This window comes from Lygodium microphyllum, chromosome 24 (genome assembly GCF_053477565.2).
Source record: "Lygodium microphyllum isolate KBCC chromosome 24, Lygodium_microphyllum_v1.1.10, whole genome shotgun sequence".
Taxonomy (NCBI): Eukaryota; Viridiplantae; Streptophyta; class Polypodiopsida; order Schizaeales; family Lygodiaceae; genus Lygodium; species Lygodium microphyllum.
In genome coordinates, this window is record NC_141158.1 from 1,044,720 (window position 1) to 1,065,871 (window position 21,152).

Below are 21,152 nucleotides of genomic sequence, written 5' to 3' on the forward strand. Positions count from 1 at the left end.
AATGCTTATGCAGCGGTACATGCTTCTACTTTTGGTTTATAGTTGGATAGAATGCATGGCCAAGTAATGGTTGGTCCAAAGACTGAAATATGGACACATGCTTTATATGCAGTTGAAAAGAGAAAGGTCACTGATAGTGAAATGTCTCATGCAGGGCAAGACATTCGTGGCATAACTGGTTGGAAATCACCTGTAGATGCATATTCAATGTATGCATATTTAGCAAAGGTACAAAACATGGATGTACTTGTGGAAGAAAAACGAAAAAGAGATGAAGATAATGCAGGGACATCTAAAAGAATGACAAGAAGAAGTGTGGATCAGCCTAAAGCTGCAAATCAGCTACCTCCCAAGCATGTTATGGAAGAGGTCAGACAGGAGCAAAAACAGCATAGCAAACATTATCTGGGATCCCTCAGGATCTGGGTGGACTAGGATTGGGGCAGTGGTGAAAGCGGTCTTTAAGGTCTGGAAGGCCTTCTTAGCTTCTAGGATCCATGAGAACTTTGAGTTTCGTGTGAGTCTGGTGAGTGCTATGACTATCTTTGAGTAATCCTTGATAAATATCATGTAGAAGTTGGGAAAGCCAAGGAAACATTGGACATCGTAGACACATGTGGGTATTTACCAGTAAAGAATAGCCTCAATCTCTTGGAGACATTGTATCCCAAAAATTCTGAAGTTTTGCATATAGTTCTTTTTCTCTGAGTTTCTCCAAAACGAATTTTACATGGTGATCATGCTCCTTTGGATCTTTTGAGAATATCAAGATATCATTCATTTATATACTTACAAAATCATCTAGATACATTTAGAAGATATCATTAATCATATGTTGAAACACTATAGGAGCATTGGTAAGATTGAATGGCATAACAACATACTTGAAGTGACCATACCTTGTGCGGAAGGTTCTCTTCCATTCGTTTTCTTCTCTGATCCTTACAAGATTGTAAGCCCTTCGTAGATCAATCTTTGTGAAGATCTTGGCTTTTCCAAGGCTATCCAAGAGCTTTGGTATCAATAGCAAATGTTATCGATTCTTGAGTGTTATCTTGTTGAGTCGTCGATAATCCACACACATTCGAAGTGACTTGTCTTTCTTCTTCAGGAACAGAATTGGGACTCGAGCAGGAGACTTCAAGTGCCTTATAAACCCCTAGGCGAAGTTCTCATCAATGTTTTTGTGAAGTTCAGCTAGTTCATCAGGGGATAGCTTGTAGATGGGTCCAAAAGGTGGTTGAGGCCCCTCATGGAGTTCTATAGCACAATCATATGGTCTGTGTTTAGGCAAGAGATCTGCATTTTTTTTTCAAAGACATCTTGGAATTCTTGATACTGACTGACTCATCCTTACTAGATTCTTAAGCTGGTATATGATATATCATGTAGGTTGGTTCTTGCCTTGCTGTGTGCATAAAGGTTTTAGCTCCTAGATACACCGTCTTTCCTTGATTTTCACGATGTGTAATCTTTTGCTTAACCCAATCAATTTCTGGGTTGTGTTTCTTTAACCAAGGCATCCCAAGGATGATTGGATTTGTGGGAGTTGATATGACATTAAAGCATAAATGAGATTTGTGATCGCCAAGAGTTACCATGAGTGGTCGGGTTTCGTTAGTAATATCTCTAGATGCTAGAGGTCTTCTATTCATGACTTCAGCTGTTGCAGGATTGGTCTTTTGGAGTATTGGAATTTGGTATTTGTTCACAAAGCTATATCAATGAAACATGCGGAGGCCCTGGAGTCGACTAGGGCTTTGAGGGGAATGGTCTTTCTCGGCAGGATCATTTGGACTGTGACAAGGAAAGCTTCCATGGGTGTGGCTGGGATCAAGAGACAGTTTCTTTTATCAAGGTCCAGTTGTACGGTCTCATTTACATTCGGAGATCCTCGTTTTTCTACTTGAGGATGGTTGCAGCAACTCTTGGGGTTCTTGCCCTATTATTTGGGCAATTTAGGGCGATGTGTCTAGGGTTTCCACAATATAGACATAGATGATTTTCTCTTTGTCTTTACTTTTCTTGTGGGTTCAAGGGTTGGAATTCAGTATTATCTATTTGCATCGGTTCAGGCTTGGTTTCTTCTTCGATTGGGTCTCTGATTGGGGTTGGGTTTCATTGGTGAGGCCTTAATTCTTCTCGCTTTTCTTACTTCCTCTCAAACAATCTATTATCACACTGGATGGCTTGCATGATATGATTGTTGAGTGTTTTTGCCTTAGGCATAGTGAGCATGAGGTCCTTGATGTCATCTTAAAGACCCCATTTGAATTGATTGAAAAAATACTTCTCATGCCAAGTGAGGTCACAAATTAAATTCAGATACATAAGCAGAGGCAAGGTGGTTGCCTTGTCGTAACTTCCGAAGTTTTGTTTGGGCTATTGATTAGTGTCTATATCTCCAAATGTGGAAGTGAGCTTGCAAAGAAATGCCTCGTAGTTATGAAGTATTGCATATTTTTTTTCAAGATTGGGGCGACCCATGATAAAACTTGACCACAAACCCTCCTTGGAAGCATCGTTTGGATACCTATTCAATTTCATGCGGATATAGAGCTTTACTTGTTGCAGGAATCCCTTGAACTTTGAACGGTCACCATTGAACTTCTTTGGTATGTTGATCTTGGGTTCTCTTGTTGGGGCCTGTGATAAACATGCGGAATCATCTGATTACTTCCTCTGTTGTTATGCAAGTCTCGGATTTGGTCTTGCATCTCTTGAAGTGCAGGGCCTAGATGCATAGGATGTTCTATTTGAAGTTGCGCTTGTCGTTCTTTGAAGCCTTGAATTTGTTATTGGAGGTTTTAAAGGGAGGCCACCATTCTTTCAAGGGTCGCCTCATAGAAACAGGGAACGGACGTTCCGACCTATAGGAACGGTTTAATGCGTTCTAGATCCTTGGAGGAGGTGAAACGGCCAGAGAACGTTCCCTGCCGTTCCCTACCGTTCCCTGCCGTTCCCCCTGCCGTTTCCTGTTTGGAACGGCCATTCCAGGCGTGTTAACCAAAAATTTACATTTTTCCATGTTTTTTCTTTTTGCTTATATCACACTCCTACTATATGTTCACCTATCTCCATTGCCTAATGTGCACACACTAATCTCTCTCTCTCTCTCTCTCTCTCTCTCTCCCTCTCTCTCTCTCTTTTGAATATTCAAAGTGTCAAGACAACCCACAAGCCAATTAGGAGTCCATGCAAAGCTCAAATTTGATGCATTATGAACTTTTGCAAATCACAATCAAATTTCAGCCTATTCTCAATTCCAAGGTAATCATCCATTTATATTGTCTAATTTCAAGGGAAACTAGAATAATTGGGGCAATTCATGAGCAATTTGGAGCTGTGGGGGTAATCGAGTCAATTTTGGGACATTTTGGTCAATTTGGAGTATGGAGGGGTATTGGGGCAATTAGAGGGACATTCTTTGGGGCAACTTGGTCATGCAGGGCATATTTGGGGCACTTAAGATATGTGCCGTTCCCCCCCGTTCCCGTTCCCCCACCTTGGACGTTCCCCCCGTTCCAGGGGGTCCCTCTCCCGTTCCCGTTCCCTGTTCCAGGTAACTATGGGTCGCCTCCATGGTGCTTAGTAGGGCTAGAAAGGAGTCTTGCCAAATTGTTATGGGAGCACTAAATTGTACTCGAGAGACTAGACTAGATGCATGCTTTGTTACAAGAATTCTGATTACAAAGTAATCCCACGTAGGGGGACAAGGTACAATGATAACTTAACAAGATATTGAAAATCCCTTAACCCAGGACCGTAGGTATAAAACATGACTTGATCGGATATGAAGGATCTCACAACCCAGGTCCATAGGTATGGATATAAGATATCAGAATTACAAGATGTCCCTTGATGGGAATGAACAAGATACAAGATAGTACTAGACAAGATCTTGTATTACGAGATTACAAGGTGACAACACAATAGGAGTATAATGGGAGACAAGACAAGACTAGATACCATGACTAGACAAGAACTAGAATTGGAACTCTAAGTTACTTACTTGGAGGTCTCGACTCCTTGAGCTCCCAAGACTAGTGTTGGCAAGTCTGAGGGGCTCTATAGCGAGCCTCTTCTTTTATAGGTGTTGGAGAGCGGCTAAATATATTCTAGAATGTTCCATGATGATATTGTCGATGATGTAGGTGATGACATGTCATATCTTCTAGGAGGTTCTATGATGATATGGCAAGGGTGGATTCACATGGTTGACTCGAGGATATCGTGTTAAGGGTGCGTTCTCATGGGGTGTGGATTCATATTGCATGAGTAAGAATTAGTCCATACACTTAATCATGGCATGTCCGTGACAATTGGTGCATGTCCTCGTAAGAGACAACATCTGTAGATATAGAGGATAGCTATACTATCATCGGGGGACTCTACCTCGTTGCTTTAGCCTCTCTATGCTAGGTAGACCCATGAGAGATATCCTAGGATGAGAGTGTCTCTTGAGCAGCAGAGATATTTTGGGATGAGAGTGCCTCTTAAGTAGTTCTAGATTGTATCTAGCTTAGATATCGTTTTGTAGTCATCAACTATGTATTGTTCATTGTTTATTTTCCATTTAGTTAGTCATATCATTAGATGACATCTATTTTGTAGTATGGGAAATTCCTAGACTTTTCAAATGTAACATCTTAGTCTCATAGACCGATTTGGCCTTTTGTAGACAATAATATAACTTTCTTTCTTTCTTTCTCTCTCCCTTTATTTTTCCAACACTCCAATCGAGACAACATGGATGTACTCATTTGTTTGTATGATAAGCCGTTTTGACCTTTTGGAGACATAAATACATCTTTCTTTGGAGACAAGCAGATGGACAAATATCCTAGCAGAGGATAGGACTTGCAAGCTTTGTGGTGGAGAGCCTGAGACGGAGGAGCACTACATATGTAGATGCACAGTATACTATGACATACGAGGATGGTACCACTGCCTCTTCCGGGATGGATTTGGACCCCTTCGTCGCATCATGGAGCACGAGGACCAGAGATTTCTAGGTCTCTTCCTCCTGGAGCTCGAGAGGCGCTGAACTGCACTACTATGAAACAGAAGGCCAGCTCACCCAGAGGGACACACATAGAGGGCAGTGACAAACTTCTTCTACAGAGCCGACTCTACTGACACTACCAGCCTCGTAGAGACAGAGCCACCCCGCCAGACACCTTACAGGCCATACCGTGGAGTCACATTGGATAGAGCCATTTCCGAGGAGGCCACACCATAGTCGGATTAGAGCCATTATCACGAGACACCACAGACTCACCACCAAGCATATCAGTGAAGCAGCTAGGGACTGCATCATAGCTGAGATCATGTGCAGATCTTGAGATCAGCTACAGCCCATAGTCTCCACCACACTTTTGGTTCTCCTTTCCTTTTCTTTTCTTTTCTATCGATGGAACGACACTACACATGGTTCAACCCTAGTATAGCCCCATCGTATAGTTATTTTCAGTCTTGTTTCATAGGCCACCCACTTACTTGTAATGTTATCTTTACCTTACTGATGAGATGACATTAGACATGGATATACTCTGGATTTTGTCTCATAGGCCACATTGGCCTTATGTAGACGTTAATATATATATATTTTTCTTTCTTCAAAGCTCTGGATTTTTGACACCTTGGTCACACCAGCCCTCCTATACAGGGCTCCCATATGGGGGTCCAGTCTCTACCACACGCGGAGGGCCCCACAGGACCAGCCACTGCCTAAGGAGGAGGCTACCTATGAGGGATGGGAGCAGATGGAGAGACCCTTAATACTTATGATCTCACGGATGATCCGAAGCAAGCCCTCTGTACCGCACGAGATCATCCGCGTAGAGCTGGGGCACCGCCCCTCGTGGTGGCTGAGGCCCTCTTCCAGACCGTGACCTTCTTGCACTGAATATGGGACCTGCCCCGGCACCGGTACCCCAGACTCGCTCTGGAGTCATCCAAACAGCTAGCAACACAAGGGGACACTGAGTGCTGGTATGCCCGAGACTTGGCTACGGCTCCATGGCCTGCACATGGACCACCTCCCCCCACTACAATACAGTCTAGACTGCCCACACCTGGAGCTCAGCCGAGAGGAGGTGAATTGCATCATCAGAATGGATATCATCTAGACAGACACAGCCAGGACGTGGGTGACCCCCACGTCGGAACTAGGAACCAAGAAGGCTTTCTACCGAGAGCACTTCCTGCACATCTCCCCAGATGGCTTCATCACTTGCCCAAGCTACATGGACACACACCTGTCCCATGGGGTCAGAAGTGCCATCGGACAGATCCGCACGTCCTCACACCAACTACGGGTCGAAATGGGCAGATACGGGGCCAACCCCCTCCCCCCAGAAGACCGAATCTGTCAACTCTGCCATCTCGAGCCAGAGACAGAGGAACACTATATCTGTAGATGCCCAGTGTACTATGAAATCCGGCACTGCCTATTCAGCGAAGGATTCGGACCACTCTCCAAGGTGATGGAATTCAAAGACCAGAGATGCCTGGGGCTCTTTCTACTGGAAATACGACGCCACAGAGACCACCTCCTACGAACCACGGAGCAAAGACAAGGAGCCACCAACCAACGCACACTCAACGAATTCTACCAAATACCAGCTACCCTCCCCACCACCGAGTCCCCACCAGCCCCACCTGCCTCCCAACCGCAGGGGACCACCTTAGAAATAGCCACAGCGAGAGGCAAAGCCCGGCGCCCATGCCCCACCGGCCCCCGTCCCTGCAGAAGACACATGTCGAAGATACAAGGGATACTACGCCGCCACCGGAGGGCCCTGCCCCGCCGCTTTAGTCTCTCCATGTTAGACCGTCCCATGCGGGACATCCTAGGATGAACACTCCAGGAGCAGTTCCATACCGCAATGGGAGTACCTCTAGACTGTATCTAGTCTAGATATTATTTTGTACCCACTCAATTTAGTTCAACATAGCATAAACGTTAGCTTCACTGGGACTTTTGAAATCTCCCAGACATTTTGTATGCAAGTTTTGGTCTCATAGGCCAACTTGGCCTGTTGTAGACGTTAATATAACTTTCTTTTTTTCTTTCTTTCTTTCTTTCTCCCTTTGAGAGTCGAGTAGCGGGACTTAGGCACTTTCAAAAGGACCAATTCCCCTTCTTGGAATTTGTTTCTCATCAACATAGAGTTTCATATGTGTTTGGGCCTTTTAAAGGTTCATTTTGCATTGCTGAAGTAAAGCTTGCATGCGATCATACCCCCCGGTTGAGCTAAAAACTTGATTAGCTCTTAAGAGTCCTAGAACTCAAAATTACCAACTTTCATTAAAAAGAAATGCCTTTCTAGAGAGTTATGTGTCCCATAAGCCAAACAAAAATGTGGGGGGATCCATCCATCAATAAATAGATAGGCTGTTCACCACTGAGCCCAATCTTGTTTGCAGCTTGCAATTTCCAACCACATCATCATCAATGCTTGCATTCGTTGTTTTCTTGTTGTTGGATTCTACTTGACACTGATTCAGCCATCACCGAGTTGCGTTTGCTGCTCGCAAACATTTACATAGGTTGTTTGTTGCGTTTCTAGATCCGTCAGAATACAACACACTCTCTAGCTCATATTCTTTGCTCTAATCCTAGAGATGGGGGAGTTCAAGGGTCAATACTTCACCTTTGCATAGTGTGTTTGCTACGTTGAGCATCACACATATATTTAGCACTCATTATTCCTTCATTGTCCTCTTTAGTATTCATTGTCTATGATTTATCCTAACCCTAACTATATTCTTTATTAGTTTGTGCTTTGTTGTTCGATTGCATTTGTTATTTGCAGATGAGTATTTCTTTACATGGTATCAAAGCCAAGTACTCAAAGAAGAAACCTAGACTTTTGATTGGAGAGCTTGTCATTAAACAGGTTCACAGAGGAAAGATGACTTCGAAAACGTCTACATTGCTTCAATCTCCAAAACCCTTCATGTTGAGATCTGAGTAGGAGTGGGCTTCACAGCTTGCTCCGCAAGGATATGACATAGGAGGAGATACGTCAGACTATTATGGCAAAGATTGAATGAGATTACACAAGCCGAATATGATCTTATTCTTGTGCATTGGGCTTAACAACTATATTGGAAGGTAAACCAATGTTATCCCCTCTAGATTTGATACATAGATCTATACTGATTTTACAGGAAGGACGAATACTCTATGTGAGATAGGCCATTCCAGTGGAGAAACTAGCACGGAGTACAAACATTTATTCTCTCCTCCATTCACTCCTATGCCAAGCATGCCATTTATTCTTCATCTTTTCAAATCCTTACTTTGCAAGATTTTGGTGATACTCAAGAAGAAGGAAGTACAATGGATCCACAATAGTCTTAAGTCCCAAAGAGGATCGTTACCAGTATGTAAATACAAGAAGAGGTGCTTATAGGAAAAAAATTGTGAATCCTTTTGTAAGTTTTCCTCCTTTTCCTTCAAGTTTTACTTCTCAAGGTCAATTTGAAGTAGGTGAAACATCTTGTTCTTTATTTTTGTCCTCATCCACATTTCATTTTGAAAGGTTAAATTTTGAAAATCAACTTAATGAATTCACTCACACGTCATCACCTCAATTAAATTTCCCACCCTTCCCAGCCTCTTCTTTTGTTGCATTACCATTCATACCATTCACTTTTACTATGCATACATTAGTAGTGACATCTTATATTACATTGGGGGACTTCATCAAACATAGACACTTTAGAGTGTTTCCTTTTCTAGGTGGTGTAGATGCATCTATGGGGGAGGCTCGACCTTTGTCTTATGCAATTTTGGATTTTATGCATGGGATACCCTCCCAAGATTTTAGGAGTGTGGATCAATTGGTACCATAGTTCGCCTCGGTGACCTTACCTAGTGGACTGAGTGGTTATGTTATTGTGTCTCAACTTATAGTTGGGCAAGGCTATCGAGTCCTAGTGCCTTCTCAAATGGAACCTTTTGGACCATTGTAGCCTATTCTTGCCTATCCATATCCTTCTCCTTATTACCTACTTTATCTCTCTTATCCAATGCCTCATAGTTCTTCTTCCTCGTCAACCAAGTATGCATTCACTAACAAGACTTGTTTAAACAGGCCTAACTACACTCTTGGTCAAATGTGATGAGTCATGTCCTTGACTCATAAAACTTGTGGGACATTGTACAAGGGTTGGAACCCCTATTAGACCCTCGCCTGTCCCGTACAAGGTTTTCCGTTCTTAGAAGGCTAGAAATGACTTCACCATCATTGAGTTGATGCGAGGATTATTTTGGTCATTCACAGTTACAACATTTTAACCTTGCATTGGAGCATTGGGAACACTTGATTGACTGCAATGTGGCTTGCGATAGGACCCTTTGTATAGGATCACATACTGGAATGACTTTAAGGTCGAGTTGGCTAAATATGGTGATTACTCGCTGAGTTCTCCACTACAGGGGCTCCTAAGTCCCTTGACAATTGGGTCACATTGTTCCTTAACAAACTCCCTAAGAAATGTTTCAATTTCATATAGCTAGTGATTTCACAACTGAGTATGCCCACGTTCTATGAGTTTGAGTGTCACCTACTATGTTACGCTTGGCTGTTTGGTCAGTTCCATAGTGCATCCACCTTATAGGGGGCTCTTGTCACCACCTTTCATAGGGGGCAGCAAGGGCAAGGCAAGAAGGAGCAAAACCAATCTAACTGCAAGAATTAGACCCAAAACCCGCAATTTACCAGTTGTTTGGGCTGCCAAATCATTGAAGATTCAGGGCAGACATTAGGGCAAATGTATTCAGACATGTAGGTCTAATTTTCCAACCAAGTTTACAGCCACCACAAAAAGTGACCTTGCCTAAGTCTCTACACCTCTCCATCATGTTGAATACTCTAAAAACTTGATCATCATGAGAGAGAGCCTGTGAATGCATCAAAGTTCAAGGCTATGACTCCTAGAGTTTGCTGCCCATTTATTCACCATATCCAAGAAGGGAGATGTTGCACATGCAGATAAAGAAAACCCAAAACAACTTTCTAAGCATCACCTGAAATACTGAAATTATATATTCAGGGTCGTGATGAGCCATACACAGGAGTACAACAAATACATAGGTGATGCAATATAATGATATGCACTTATCACCTCAGGACTGAAAAGTATGTCAGTACATATAGCACAAAATGTTCAAGCTTACTTGCATGTGCTTGTTTGTGTTTTGCTGCATGCGCATAGAGAAGACGTAGTAAGTCAATTGAGATTACAGATGTAATGTTCAAGCTATGTATTGTGAAGGGACCACTAGAAAGCAAGAAAGGATTTCATAGCTAGTGGTTGGAAAAATCTTATTTAGTTCTACGTAAGGTAGATGAGAGTTGTTGTGACCCACTTAAGAAAGTATAAACAAGACTTCTCCATGCATCCTTATTGGTATGACTTCCAAATTTAAGGCATGTAGCCATGAGACATTCGATGATCCTGTTACAAGGGCAGGTGTCACAACACATCTTTGTGCACAGTTTTCACAATAATTTTGAGTGGTAGAACGACTGCAACTAGAGTTGGCTTCTGGGAAACATGGCTCAATGCCTACTGGGATACCCAGAGTGAGTTCAATTAGTCATCTTATGGCTTTGACTGGTTCTAATTAGACACAAGTGTTCTCCTGCTTCAGACTTAAATGGAGTATAAAACTTTAGGGACATGTGCAAGCTGAATTTGACATACCTAGCAACCTAGTCATGCTTAAAGTTGCTATTGAAACTATGGAGCTATTCAACCCATGGCTTGAGAATTGATATTTTAAATTCTGTTTGAATTCAGGAGTTTAAGATTCTTGACTGTGTAATAGATGAGTCAAAATTTTTTGACTGGGTACAAGCCTCTACTTTTTAGTGTGTAGGGTAAGTTTTTAGGGTCATTAGCAATACAAGCCACATGGGACAAACAAGTTGAAGGGCTTGATCATCATCAATGAGTGTTCATCATTTGTCCAAAGCATTGAACTAATGTATTTGGCCATACGTCTTGTGAATGGGGATTTAGGTAGAGTAGAGATCGCAGTCATGTTGTACAGAGTAGATGTGACAAATCCTGTGGTTGGTCTTGAGTTGTAAGATCCTCCACAGGTACCTCAAATCTAGAGAAAAATACCTACAATTTATTGCTGTGCTCATTGTTGTTACACACATCATGCCATGTTCTGTCTATTGTAACATGATAAGTTTCGAGCTGTTGTAATGCATCTTCATGTTTTGTGATATTAAAACTTTACCCATTTTTGTTTCAGGATTGCTTTTCGATTTAGGGAGTGTCTCTAGGGTATGGATAAGGGTTGGAGCTGTTCTTGCAATGGTAATGCTGAATACCTCTGCCCAATAGTTTCTTTGCATCACTACCTTTTGATTTTGGTGGGTGATTTTAGTGATCTTTACATGCACTTTCTTGCAAGTCAACTTGTAAACCTAGAATGTTTGTAGAATTGCATCATCCTCTCTTAGATAGTATCTTGTACAATCAAATAAAAGATTCAGAAAAGAAAACACAATGAAACATCCTCATATTTTGTAAAATAGCATTGTCTCTGCTAGCTGAATCCTGAGAAGATTTGACTTACATTTTAAGGCAATGAGGTGAAGTAGGTACTTAAGTTGGCTAGATGATTCACATGCTCAAGGTTCACTAGTAGCTTCAACAAGGAGCAAGGTGGATAATAATAACAAATGGCACTAATGAGCAATGATAATGTCAATAGCACCAAAAAAACATTGCTAGGCATGCATGATCTTTTGCAGCCTAGTGTAGAGCAAGGTGGATAATAATAACAAATGGCACTAATGAGCAATGATAATGTCAATAGCACCAAAAAAACATTGCTAGGCATGCATGATCTGTTGCAGCCTAGTGTAGAGGAAGAAGAGGGCATACTTGGCCAAGTTAGAGCATGAGTTTTATTAGCTATTCTCGGGGCAGGACAGCAAGGTGCCATGAAAGGCATTTCAGGAGTCCAGAGCCTATACCCCTATTAACTCTCCCAAGACACGGTGCACATATGCCACCTTGCTCTACAAGGTGCTTGGACAGCCTCCTTTCCCCTAGCCACTAGAGAGCCGACCCACTTCCTCCATCTTCTTCAGCATAACTATGGTTCTAGATGCCATTGTTGACAGACTCCATAATGGTTGAGTATAGGAGTATTATGGACTAGTAGAAGAACATCTCCTATATGCTAGAGTCGTGTTGTCGCCAATGACACTTATATGGAGCTCCTATTTGGGAATGAAGCCCCTACCATAGGAGGAGAGCTACAAATTACAATAGAGTAGTCACTACTAGATGGAGGGGAAGTTTATGATGGATGGGAGTAGATGGAGAGGCCTCTAGTGATGGCGGATCTCTTGGATGATTAGAGGCAAGTCCTTTGTGCTACATGAGATAGTTAGAGTAGAGATGGGAGCATCACCTATTGTGGCTGAACCCCTTTTCAAGACAATGATTTTTATGCATAGGCTTTGGAGCTTCCCAAGGCAAAGATACTCTAGACTTACTCTACAGCTGGGAGTATCACCTATTGTGGCTCTCAAGGCAAAGATACTCTAGAGTTATCTAGACAGCTAGGATTGCAGGGTGACATGGAGTGTTGGTATTCTTGGACAAATATATGGTTGCACCTACATGTACTATACATTTTTGGTGGACGATACACATCAACACCTCCCTTAGTCTACTCCCACTAGAGTCACTAGGGGTTGAACAACTTTGCCTTTGAGCATCTTGTACATTCTTTCCTTCATTTACAGCATTGATTCATTCACTTCAGAGTTCTCTTTCTTCTCTGTTTGTGTTTGTGTTTTTGCATTTTGAGTTTTGCGTGTTGTGTTAGGATTTGAGTTTTTCACATCATTGTTTGAGTCTATGTGTTTCAATCATGGCCATATTTTCTGTGTTTCCTCAATGCAAACACTAGTATATCTTCACATGGTATCAGAGCTGGTGTTCTTGTAAAGAGTATCTTGTGGATATTATAGAGGCTTGGTTTTGTGTGAGGTACATGAATGACACGTAATTGATGCATAATGTCTCAGATACTTTCTTCTCGAGTTCCTATGATGCCTTATTAGGCTTCTCCATCATTGGAGGCGATGAGAAGGTATTATAGATTCGGTGAGGAAGACAACACCCCACCTTCACCATCATCTTCTTTTTCTTCTTTTGTTCTAGATTTTAGTCACTTGACATAGGAGGAGCTTGATGAGCACTTGCACATAACATATACTCGAGCTTACATCCCTCCTACTAGTTTGCTACTACATCTGAACTAGTTGGTTAGACTAATCACCTCTCCGATCATAGAGGAGATACGACATTTGGACGTTTGGCAACCCATCTTTTTCATCTCAGCCAGGCTTAGTGTTAGATTCGTACAACCCTTGAGTCGTATGAATCAAAACTCTCTCTTGTTTCTCCTTCTGGTGTACAGGTTTCAAATGATTTTTTGTATGTAAACTTCAATAGAGGGGACTCTTTAAGCACATATTCTCCATCAGGTATATCTACATCTTCTATTTCATTTGAGCATATAAACCACTCTTCTGAAATCCCTTCCAGCTCACTATCTTTTGATCCATATCTTGATTTCCTCTCTTCTTCATTCAAAAACCTTGGATTGCACTACACTTCCACATCTAGCATACTAGGAGTTGGATCCTCCATCTCTGCTCCTAGCACTTTCTCTTTCTTCATACCATATTCTACCTATCTTCACTTTACTACCTCTTTGCACCATGGTACATCGTTAGGGGGAATGCCACCCTTTAATACCATCCATTTTACATTTCCACAAGTGAGCACTTCTTTTCATCCTAGGACGGCTGTGATAGTCATCCCCCTCGCTAACCTTGGTTACTCAACTTCCCATTCATTGACCTTCTAGATGGAGGGGTTTCTATTCTTTGCTTATTATACATCGTCACACAGTCCATTTGTCACTCTTGCACAAGGGTTTCCATCTTCTGATCTAGATGTCTCTCTCTTTTCTCCATGGGCTACTCATGTGGTCATGATGCCCATAGGCGCCCAACCCTACCCACCCTATCCTACCAGCCGTATTATCCTTCCTATAGCATTACCACTCTTGTTGCTATATCCAAGCATGCCTTAACGGATAAGATTCATTTCAATGGGTCGAATTTCACTACTTAGTTAAACTTCATGTAATAAATGTTTGAATCTCAGGGCTTTTGGGACCAAGTAGTTGGTCTTGAGCCTATACCAGACCCTTTACTAGCTCACCATGAGTACATTTGTCAATAGAGAGTGCACAATGACACATCCAATGTTCAGTTAATGTAGGGGTTGCTTATCGAGTTCCACTCGTAGTTACAATGTTTTTCCCTTGCATTTGAGTGTTGGAGTCATCTCATTGATGGCTATGCAATGCTAGATCGCACTTGGCGTATGAATCTTGATTTTGAGCTTTTAAGTTGGCCGAATATTGATGGCTACTTGTTGAGCTTGCAACTATTGGCTCACTGGAGTCTGAGGACGATTAGGTTATGTTCTTCTTAAACAAGTTGCCAAAAAAATATATCCATTTTATTCAGCACGTTATCTCCTTGCACTGATTGCTGACCTTCTAGGAGTTTTTTTTTTGCAAATAAAATGTGGCTGATTATATTACTCAAAGAAACTGATTACAACGGAGTACTCATGCTCGACAGACTAGCTGGAGCTAAAACACAAGTACATCATGATTACAAGCCTCTCAGGGCGGTTTGGGGGGGATGGGGGCAAGAAGCCATGGAGAGGGGTATATCGCTATCTGGGGTTGCTTGCCTGCATCACGAAAAACAGGTCCTGGCCGCCCCAAGTATGCATAAATTGGCCACGGAGCTCTTGACAAGCCCTAGACTCCTCGCCCTGCACCTGATCCCAACGGCTAGGGTCGCTTGTGCTGAAAGTCTCTCTCTACCGAAAGTCTCCCAACACCCCGTGTCTTCCAGATATGCCATCCAGTAAGACTCCCTATGATCTCCCATACCTTAGAGCGATCTGCTATGGGCTCCAATACCTGGCGGATGGGTAGAGCCTCCAACCCGACCACTGCGCACGATTCTGCCTCAATGATGAATATCGTGTCCTGCATCCCGGCCTCATACAAAAGGTGATAGCCCTGGCTGACTGCTTGCCAACAGAAGGCTCCCCATGAGATATATCCAAGGCTAGGTGCTGTACGGCGGAGGACGCGGTATGCTCCTCTCCACACAAGCTGCGCCTCCTCACATAACCAAAGGCAGTGCTTTGGGGTTTCTAGAGGCTGCTGTGAGCAATGCTTACAGCCTCCCTCCTTTTGCATTTGGGCAAGCCAGCTTCCCACCGCCAGGCCTCCATGCACCACCAGCCATAAGAAGTACGATACCCTCCTTGGCCTCCAGCTATCCCATAGGCGGCGCCAGAAGGTCTGTCAGAACGGCTCCGTGATGCTATGCTCCGCCCACTGCCTGCTACGTGACGGCGCCCAATCCATATCCTCTTGCATCAGTACGTGTCTGCCAATCCTGGCAGTGTACTCTAGGAACCTGGGTGGCTTCATGGCGACTGCAGTGGTCGGCCATAGCCACTCTCCTGGATTCCACTCCAGCTCATCCAGTGGTCTGCCCTCCCAGATCCAAAGGTGCCACTCCCTGGGCTCATTCCAGAAAACATAGGGGTCCAAATGCCATCTCTTCCCCTAAAGGCCTGTCAGAGTGCAGCGGTGCGGAAGCGTAGGACTGAGAGAGAGAGAGAACGCAGAGAGAGAAGGGAGAGAAAGAGACAGTGGACGATGAAGATCTGCTGTATATAGAATGCTGAATACAAAGATATACAATGGCGCAGTGTGCTGGACTGCGTGTCTCCACCTCGACGATGCGACCTGCTGTCCACCTCGAAGTTTGCTGCAGTCTGCACTGTCTGCTGTCTGAAATCTGTGAACAGAGACAGAGACTGCGCGTCACCGGTCTGTAATCTGCGTCAGAGAAGAAGTGTCCCAGACTGCTGAAAGTGTCGACTATAAATAGTCGAAATCTGCCACGGAATGGGGCGCCAGAAACAGGGCGCAGCCTGGAAATAAGTCGGCTGCATTAAATGCAGCCGACTGGGCTGCAGACAGTTGGACTGCCACGTGGCAGTCCGACTGCACAGTCCGACTGTGCAGCTGCCTGCTGGTCCGACTGTGCAGGCTATGATCTCTAACACCCCCTCTCAGAGCCTGGACAGGGCAGAAGCCTGAGGGATCTGGAATGTTGCCGAAGTAGAGCCTGAGGAAGCGCCTTCGTAAACAAATCCGCAAGATTGTCCTCCGTCTTGCAATACTCCACAGTGATGGTCTCATCCAGAAGCTTTTCTCGGATGAAGTGGTACTGGATCTCAATGTGCTTCGTCCGGGCATGAAAAACAGGGTTCCTTGCCAAGGCAATGCAACTTTCATTGTCACATCGCAGCAATGTAGGACGAGACTGGGGGCACCCAAGCTCCTCCAACAATCTCCGAAGCCACACAACCTCGCATATGGTGGAAGACGCGGCCCGATATTCCGCCTCAGTAGACGAAAGGGCTACCGTGGGCTGCTTCTTGCTACTCCATGAAATAACACCTGCACCCAAAGTAAAACAGTAACCTGTAGTAGACCGCCTGTGGTCCACGTCACCGGCCCAATCCGAGTCGCTCCAACCTGCAAGTACAAGATCTGACCCATCTGTCCCTGCGGGGTAATGAATCCCCAAATTAGACGTCCCCCTCAGATACCGAAGTATCCTCTGAGCAGCCTGCCAATGCACTGTCTTAGGTTCACTCATGAACCCTGCCAAGAGCCCAACAGCAAAACATAGATCAACCCTGGTGTTGAGAAGCCAAATCAAAGACCCAATCAACTGTCGATAGCGGGACGCATCCGCCAAAGGAGAAGCTGAATGGGAAGTGGCCTTCCAGTTCGGATCCATAGGAGTAGAGAGGGCCCGACAATCTTCCATCTCAAAAGACACCAAGAACTCCTGTACATATCTCTGTTGGGAGAGAAAGATCCCCCTCTGAGACTGATAAATCTCATGGCCTAAAAAGAAATGGAGTAGCCCCAAATCCGTCATCTCGAACGTCCGATGTAAAGCTGACTTTGTCTCCTGGACCTGCTGTGCATCATCACCTGTGACAATCAAATCATCAACATATAAGACAAACATCACACAACCATCCTCGGAAGTGTGAACATACAGCTGCGGATCGGCCTTGGAGCGCCGATATCCCAACTGAGACTGGAGGAACGAGTCAATCTTCTCGTTCCAAGCTCGCGGGGCCTGCTTGAGGCCATACAGGGCCTTCTTCAACCTGTAGACTTTCCCATCTGAAGAACCAAAGCCAGGAGGTTGCTCAACGTAGATCTCCTCCTTCAAGTCACCATTCAGGAAGGCCGACTTCACATCCAACTGATAAACAGGCCATCTCCTATGGCCAGCCAAAGCAAGAACAGCTCTTATGGTTGCCATACGAGCTGTGGGGGCAAAGGTGTCATGACAGTCAATCCCTGGGCGCTGAGCAAAACCCTTAGCAACAAGGCGAGCCTTGTGCTTATCCAAAGTACCATCACTGAGATATTTGGTCTTGAAGACCCACTTGACTCCAATCACCTTCTTCTTCGGGGGGCGTGGCACAAGTGACCAAGTGCCATTCCTCTCAATAGCCTCCAACTCAGCTTCCATAGCTTTCTTCCATGGGGCGGACTGTAAAGCCTCCTTCACGGAGGTGGGCTCTCGATCCTGCATAACACGGGACATCAAACAATAGTTGGAGCAAACAAGCTCCGAAGAATGCGCCTGGTGCCTCCGTGACCGCTGCGGACCATCCTGCGGTCCCCACTCCTCAGGAACCCCCTCGATCCCTGAATCACGGAGTGTGTCACGGGCCCAGCGAGGAGGAGGCCGAACCTCCCCTCGTCGTTCTCCATCAGCAGAAGACTCTGGAATATCCACCGGTGGTAACTCCTCAGAGGTGTCCGGTGGAACAGTAGACTCTGTGTCAGAAACAGAATCATAATCAAAAGGCATGGGCTCCAGTGGAACTGTAGAAGGAGCCCAACTCTCCCCTGGATCTCCAAGAACGGGATGCTCCTCACCCGTTGAAGTAGCCGGAACCTCCACAAACCGCACATCACGGCTAGTATATACATCCCGCTTGACGGGATCATACAATCGGTAGCCTTGGGACTGGGAGCTGTAGCCAACAAATACCTGTTTTCGGGAAGCCGCTTCAAATTTATCACGGTGAGCCTTGGGAATGTGAACATAGGCATCACACCCAAAGACTCGAAAGTAAGAAACATCTGGCTTCGCCCCAAAATAAGCCTCAAATGGAGTCATCCCTTCCATGGCTGAAGTAGGGGATCGATTAAGGATGTGGACTGCAGTAGCCACAGCCTCGGCCCACAGAACCTGAGGGATCTGTCGGTGCTCCATCATGGTGCGTGCCATCTCGATCACACTGCGGTTCTTCCGTTCAAGAATACCATTTTCTTGAGGAGTATTGGTATTGGCAAACTCCTGGTGAATTCCTCTATCTGCACAAAACCGAGCAAACTCATTAGACACAAATTCACCTCCCTTGTCGGATCGCAAGGTCTTCAACTTCCGGCCTGATCGATTCTCCTCAAAGAGAAGCCAATCCTTGAAGTGCGAGAAAGCTTCTGACTTTAATGCCAAAAAGTAGGCCCATGTCATCCTGCTGTAGTTATCCACGATCAACATGAAGTACGAGCTCCCACGCAGGGACTCATTCCTCATGGGGCCACATAGATCCGTAGATACTAGCTCCATCGGTGAAGTAGACCGCCGCGAAGCTGTGTGGGGAATGGCATCTCTATGCTGCTTCCCCCGTATGCAGGAGACACATGGCTGCTGGCTCACCACTATATCCGGCAACCCTCGAACAAGCTGTCCACGTGACGCCCTCCGAAGATAGTCATAGTTCAGGTGACCAAACCGAGCATGCCATAACTCAGACTGTGACTGTGAGGTAAGAAGAAGAGTAGAGAGGGCAGTGGAAGACTTCAGTTTGTAAATGCCTTTCTCCTCATATCCGGATGAGAGAACCTTCCTCGATCCACGATCAAGGACTCGCACAGTAGAACTGTCAAACTCCACCAAAAGACCAAGGGAGCAAATCTTATGAACTGAAAGGAGATGGTACCCTAATCCTGGTACATGCAAAACCTCTGAGGTATGGGTGCCACCTCGTCCATCCGGAATAAGCTGCATCTTACCCCGACCTGCAACAGAAACTGAAGAGCTGTCTCCAATGAGAACCTGCCCACGCGAAGGTCGCAGCTGGGCAACACCATCTGATGAAGGAGTCATGTGCCGTGAGGCACCACTATCAACAATCCACTCTCGAGCTTGGGGAGCTGTCATCGCAGCATCAGAAGCATTCGGTGAAGCGTCCTCAATGACAGCTAGATGAAGAAATGCAGCTGATGAGGGTGCAGCCACCGCTCCAGAATCCTTGGTATCCTTCTTCTTGGTGTCCTTCGTGTCTTTGTCAGGGCAATCCTTCTTCCAATGGCCAGTCTTTCCACAAATATGACATGTGGAGTCTTTGTCCTTGTCCTTCTCCTTGTCCTTCTTGGACTTGTTATTCCCCTTCTTCTTCTTTTGGTCCTTCCCCTTCTTCTGAGAGGCTTGACCTGTCAACGCCTCCGACTTGGAAGCATTCTGTCCCTTTAACTGTTCCTCTTGGTCCAAGACCATAGGAACCAACTCTTCCCACCGAAGAGTAGACTCTCGCCCCGAAGCAATAAGGGCAGAGTAAAATGTACCGAATCGTGGCGGCAACTGGGACAATAGTGTGATCGCCATGTCTTCGGAGGAAATCGGCTTCCCCGCATTCTGAACCTGCATCTGTAGCTGCCTTAGCTTGTTAATGTGTTCCCGTAGCGAAGAAGACTTATTTACAGACAAGGTCCGCATGTGTACCTCCAAAGAAACCCTCTTCATTAGGGTCATCCGATTGTACATTTGATCAAGCTCCAGCCATATCTCACGAGCCACCGTCAAGTGCTCGATGTGAGCGATCACGGCTGTAGTGCATGATAGGAAGAGAAAGGATCGAATCCTGGCATTCAGTTTGTCCCAATGAGACTGGGCCCTGGCCAACTCCATACGAGCATCGGAAGAGAGTTTGGACTCATCTCTTACCGAGGGCCGGTCAATCTCCTCCTGTACCAACTCCGCCAAATCATAGGACTCAAGGATGGCCAACATCATGACGCGCCAAATGCGGTAGTTGTCGCCGTCGAGCTTCTGATCTGTAGGAAGAGCCGGTAAGACAGGCACCTCCCGGTCCATAATCGCCTGGAACTCCAAGTCCATCTCTGTAGACATCTTCACCTGCAATGCCTTCTCAAACGCAAAAGCAGCCCCCTCTGACTGGGTAAGCTCAGCCTTCTAAGGCTCTTCCGCGTCCTGAAGCTTCTTCACCCGCCGGAGGCGATGAAAACAAAAACTGCACTTTTAGGCTGAAAACTCAAACTTCCTCCGCGTCAAACAGCAGTAAACAGCAGCAAATCCACCACATGTACTCCTTTCCTGTGCGCCCACACTCGTTTCAGCCTTGTTCCAAGGCGCAGGCCTCCTGTCTGCCCTTAAACGCAAAAAACGCAAATTTGTGTCGCGATGGAAACTCCTCTTCAGGTTGATTCTGCGCTCAGTCAGCCCTCAAACACTGCTCTGATACCATGTCAGAGTGCAGCGGTGCGGAAGCGTAGGACTGAGAGAGAGAGAACGCAGAGAGAGAAGGGAGAGAAAGAGACAGTGGATGATGAAGATCTGCTGTATATAGAATGCTGAATACAAAGATATACAATGGCGCAGTGTGCTGGACTGCGTGTCTCCACCTCGACGATGCGACCTGCTGTCCACCTCGAAGTCTGCTGCAGTCTGCACTATCTGCTGTCTGAAATCTGTGAACAGAGACAGAGACTGCGCGTCACCGGTCTGTAATCTGCGTCAGAGAAGAAGTGTCCCAGACTGCTGAAAGTGTCGACTATAAATAGTCGAAATCTGCCACGGAATGGGGCGCCAGAAACAGGGCGCAGTCTGGAAATAAGTCGGCTGCATTAAATGCAGCCGACTGGG

The 21,152-nt window shown here is 45.2% G+C and overlaps 1 protein-coding gene across 11 annotated transcripts in view; it reads left to right on the forward strand.

Moving 5' to 3' along the window:
- Positions 1-21,152, forward strand: part of LOC148014785 (uncharacterized) — a 104,827-nt gene that overhangs the window by 64,672 nt on the left and 19,003 nt on the right. For all 11 annotated transcript variants that reach the window (XM_087665939.1, XM_087665940.1, XM_087665945.1 and 8 more), the window contains exon 4: positions 11,285-11,349. In XM_087665939.1, coding sequence (XP_087522065.1) covers positions 11,285-11,349 — 65 coding nt within the window. The remainder of the gene's footprint in view (positions 1-11,284; positions 11,350-21,152) is intronic.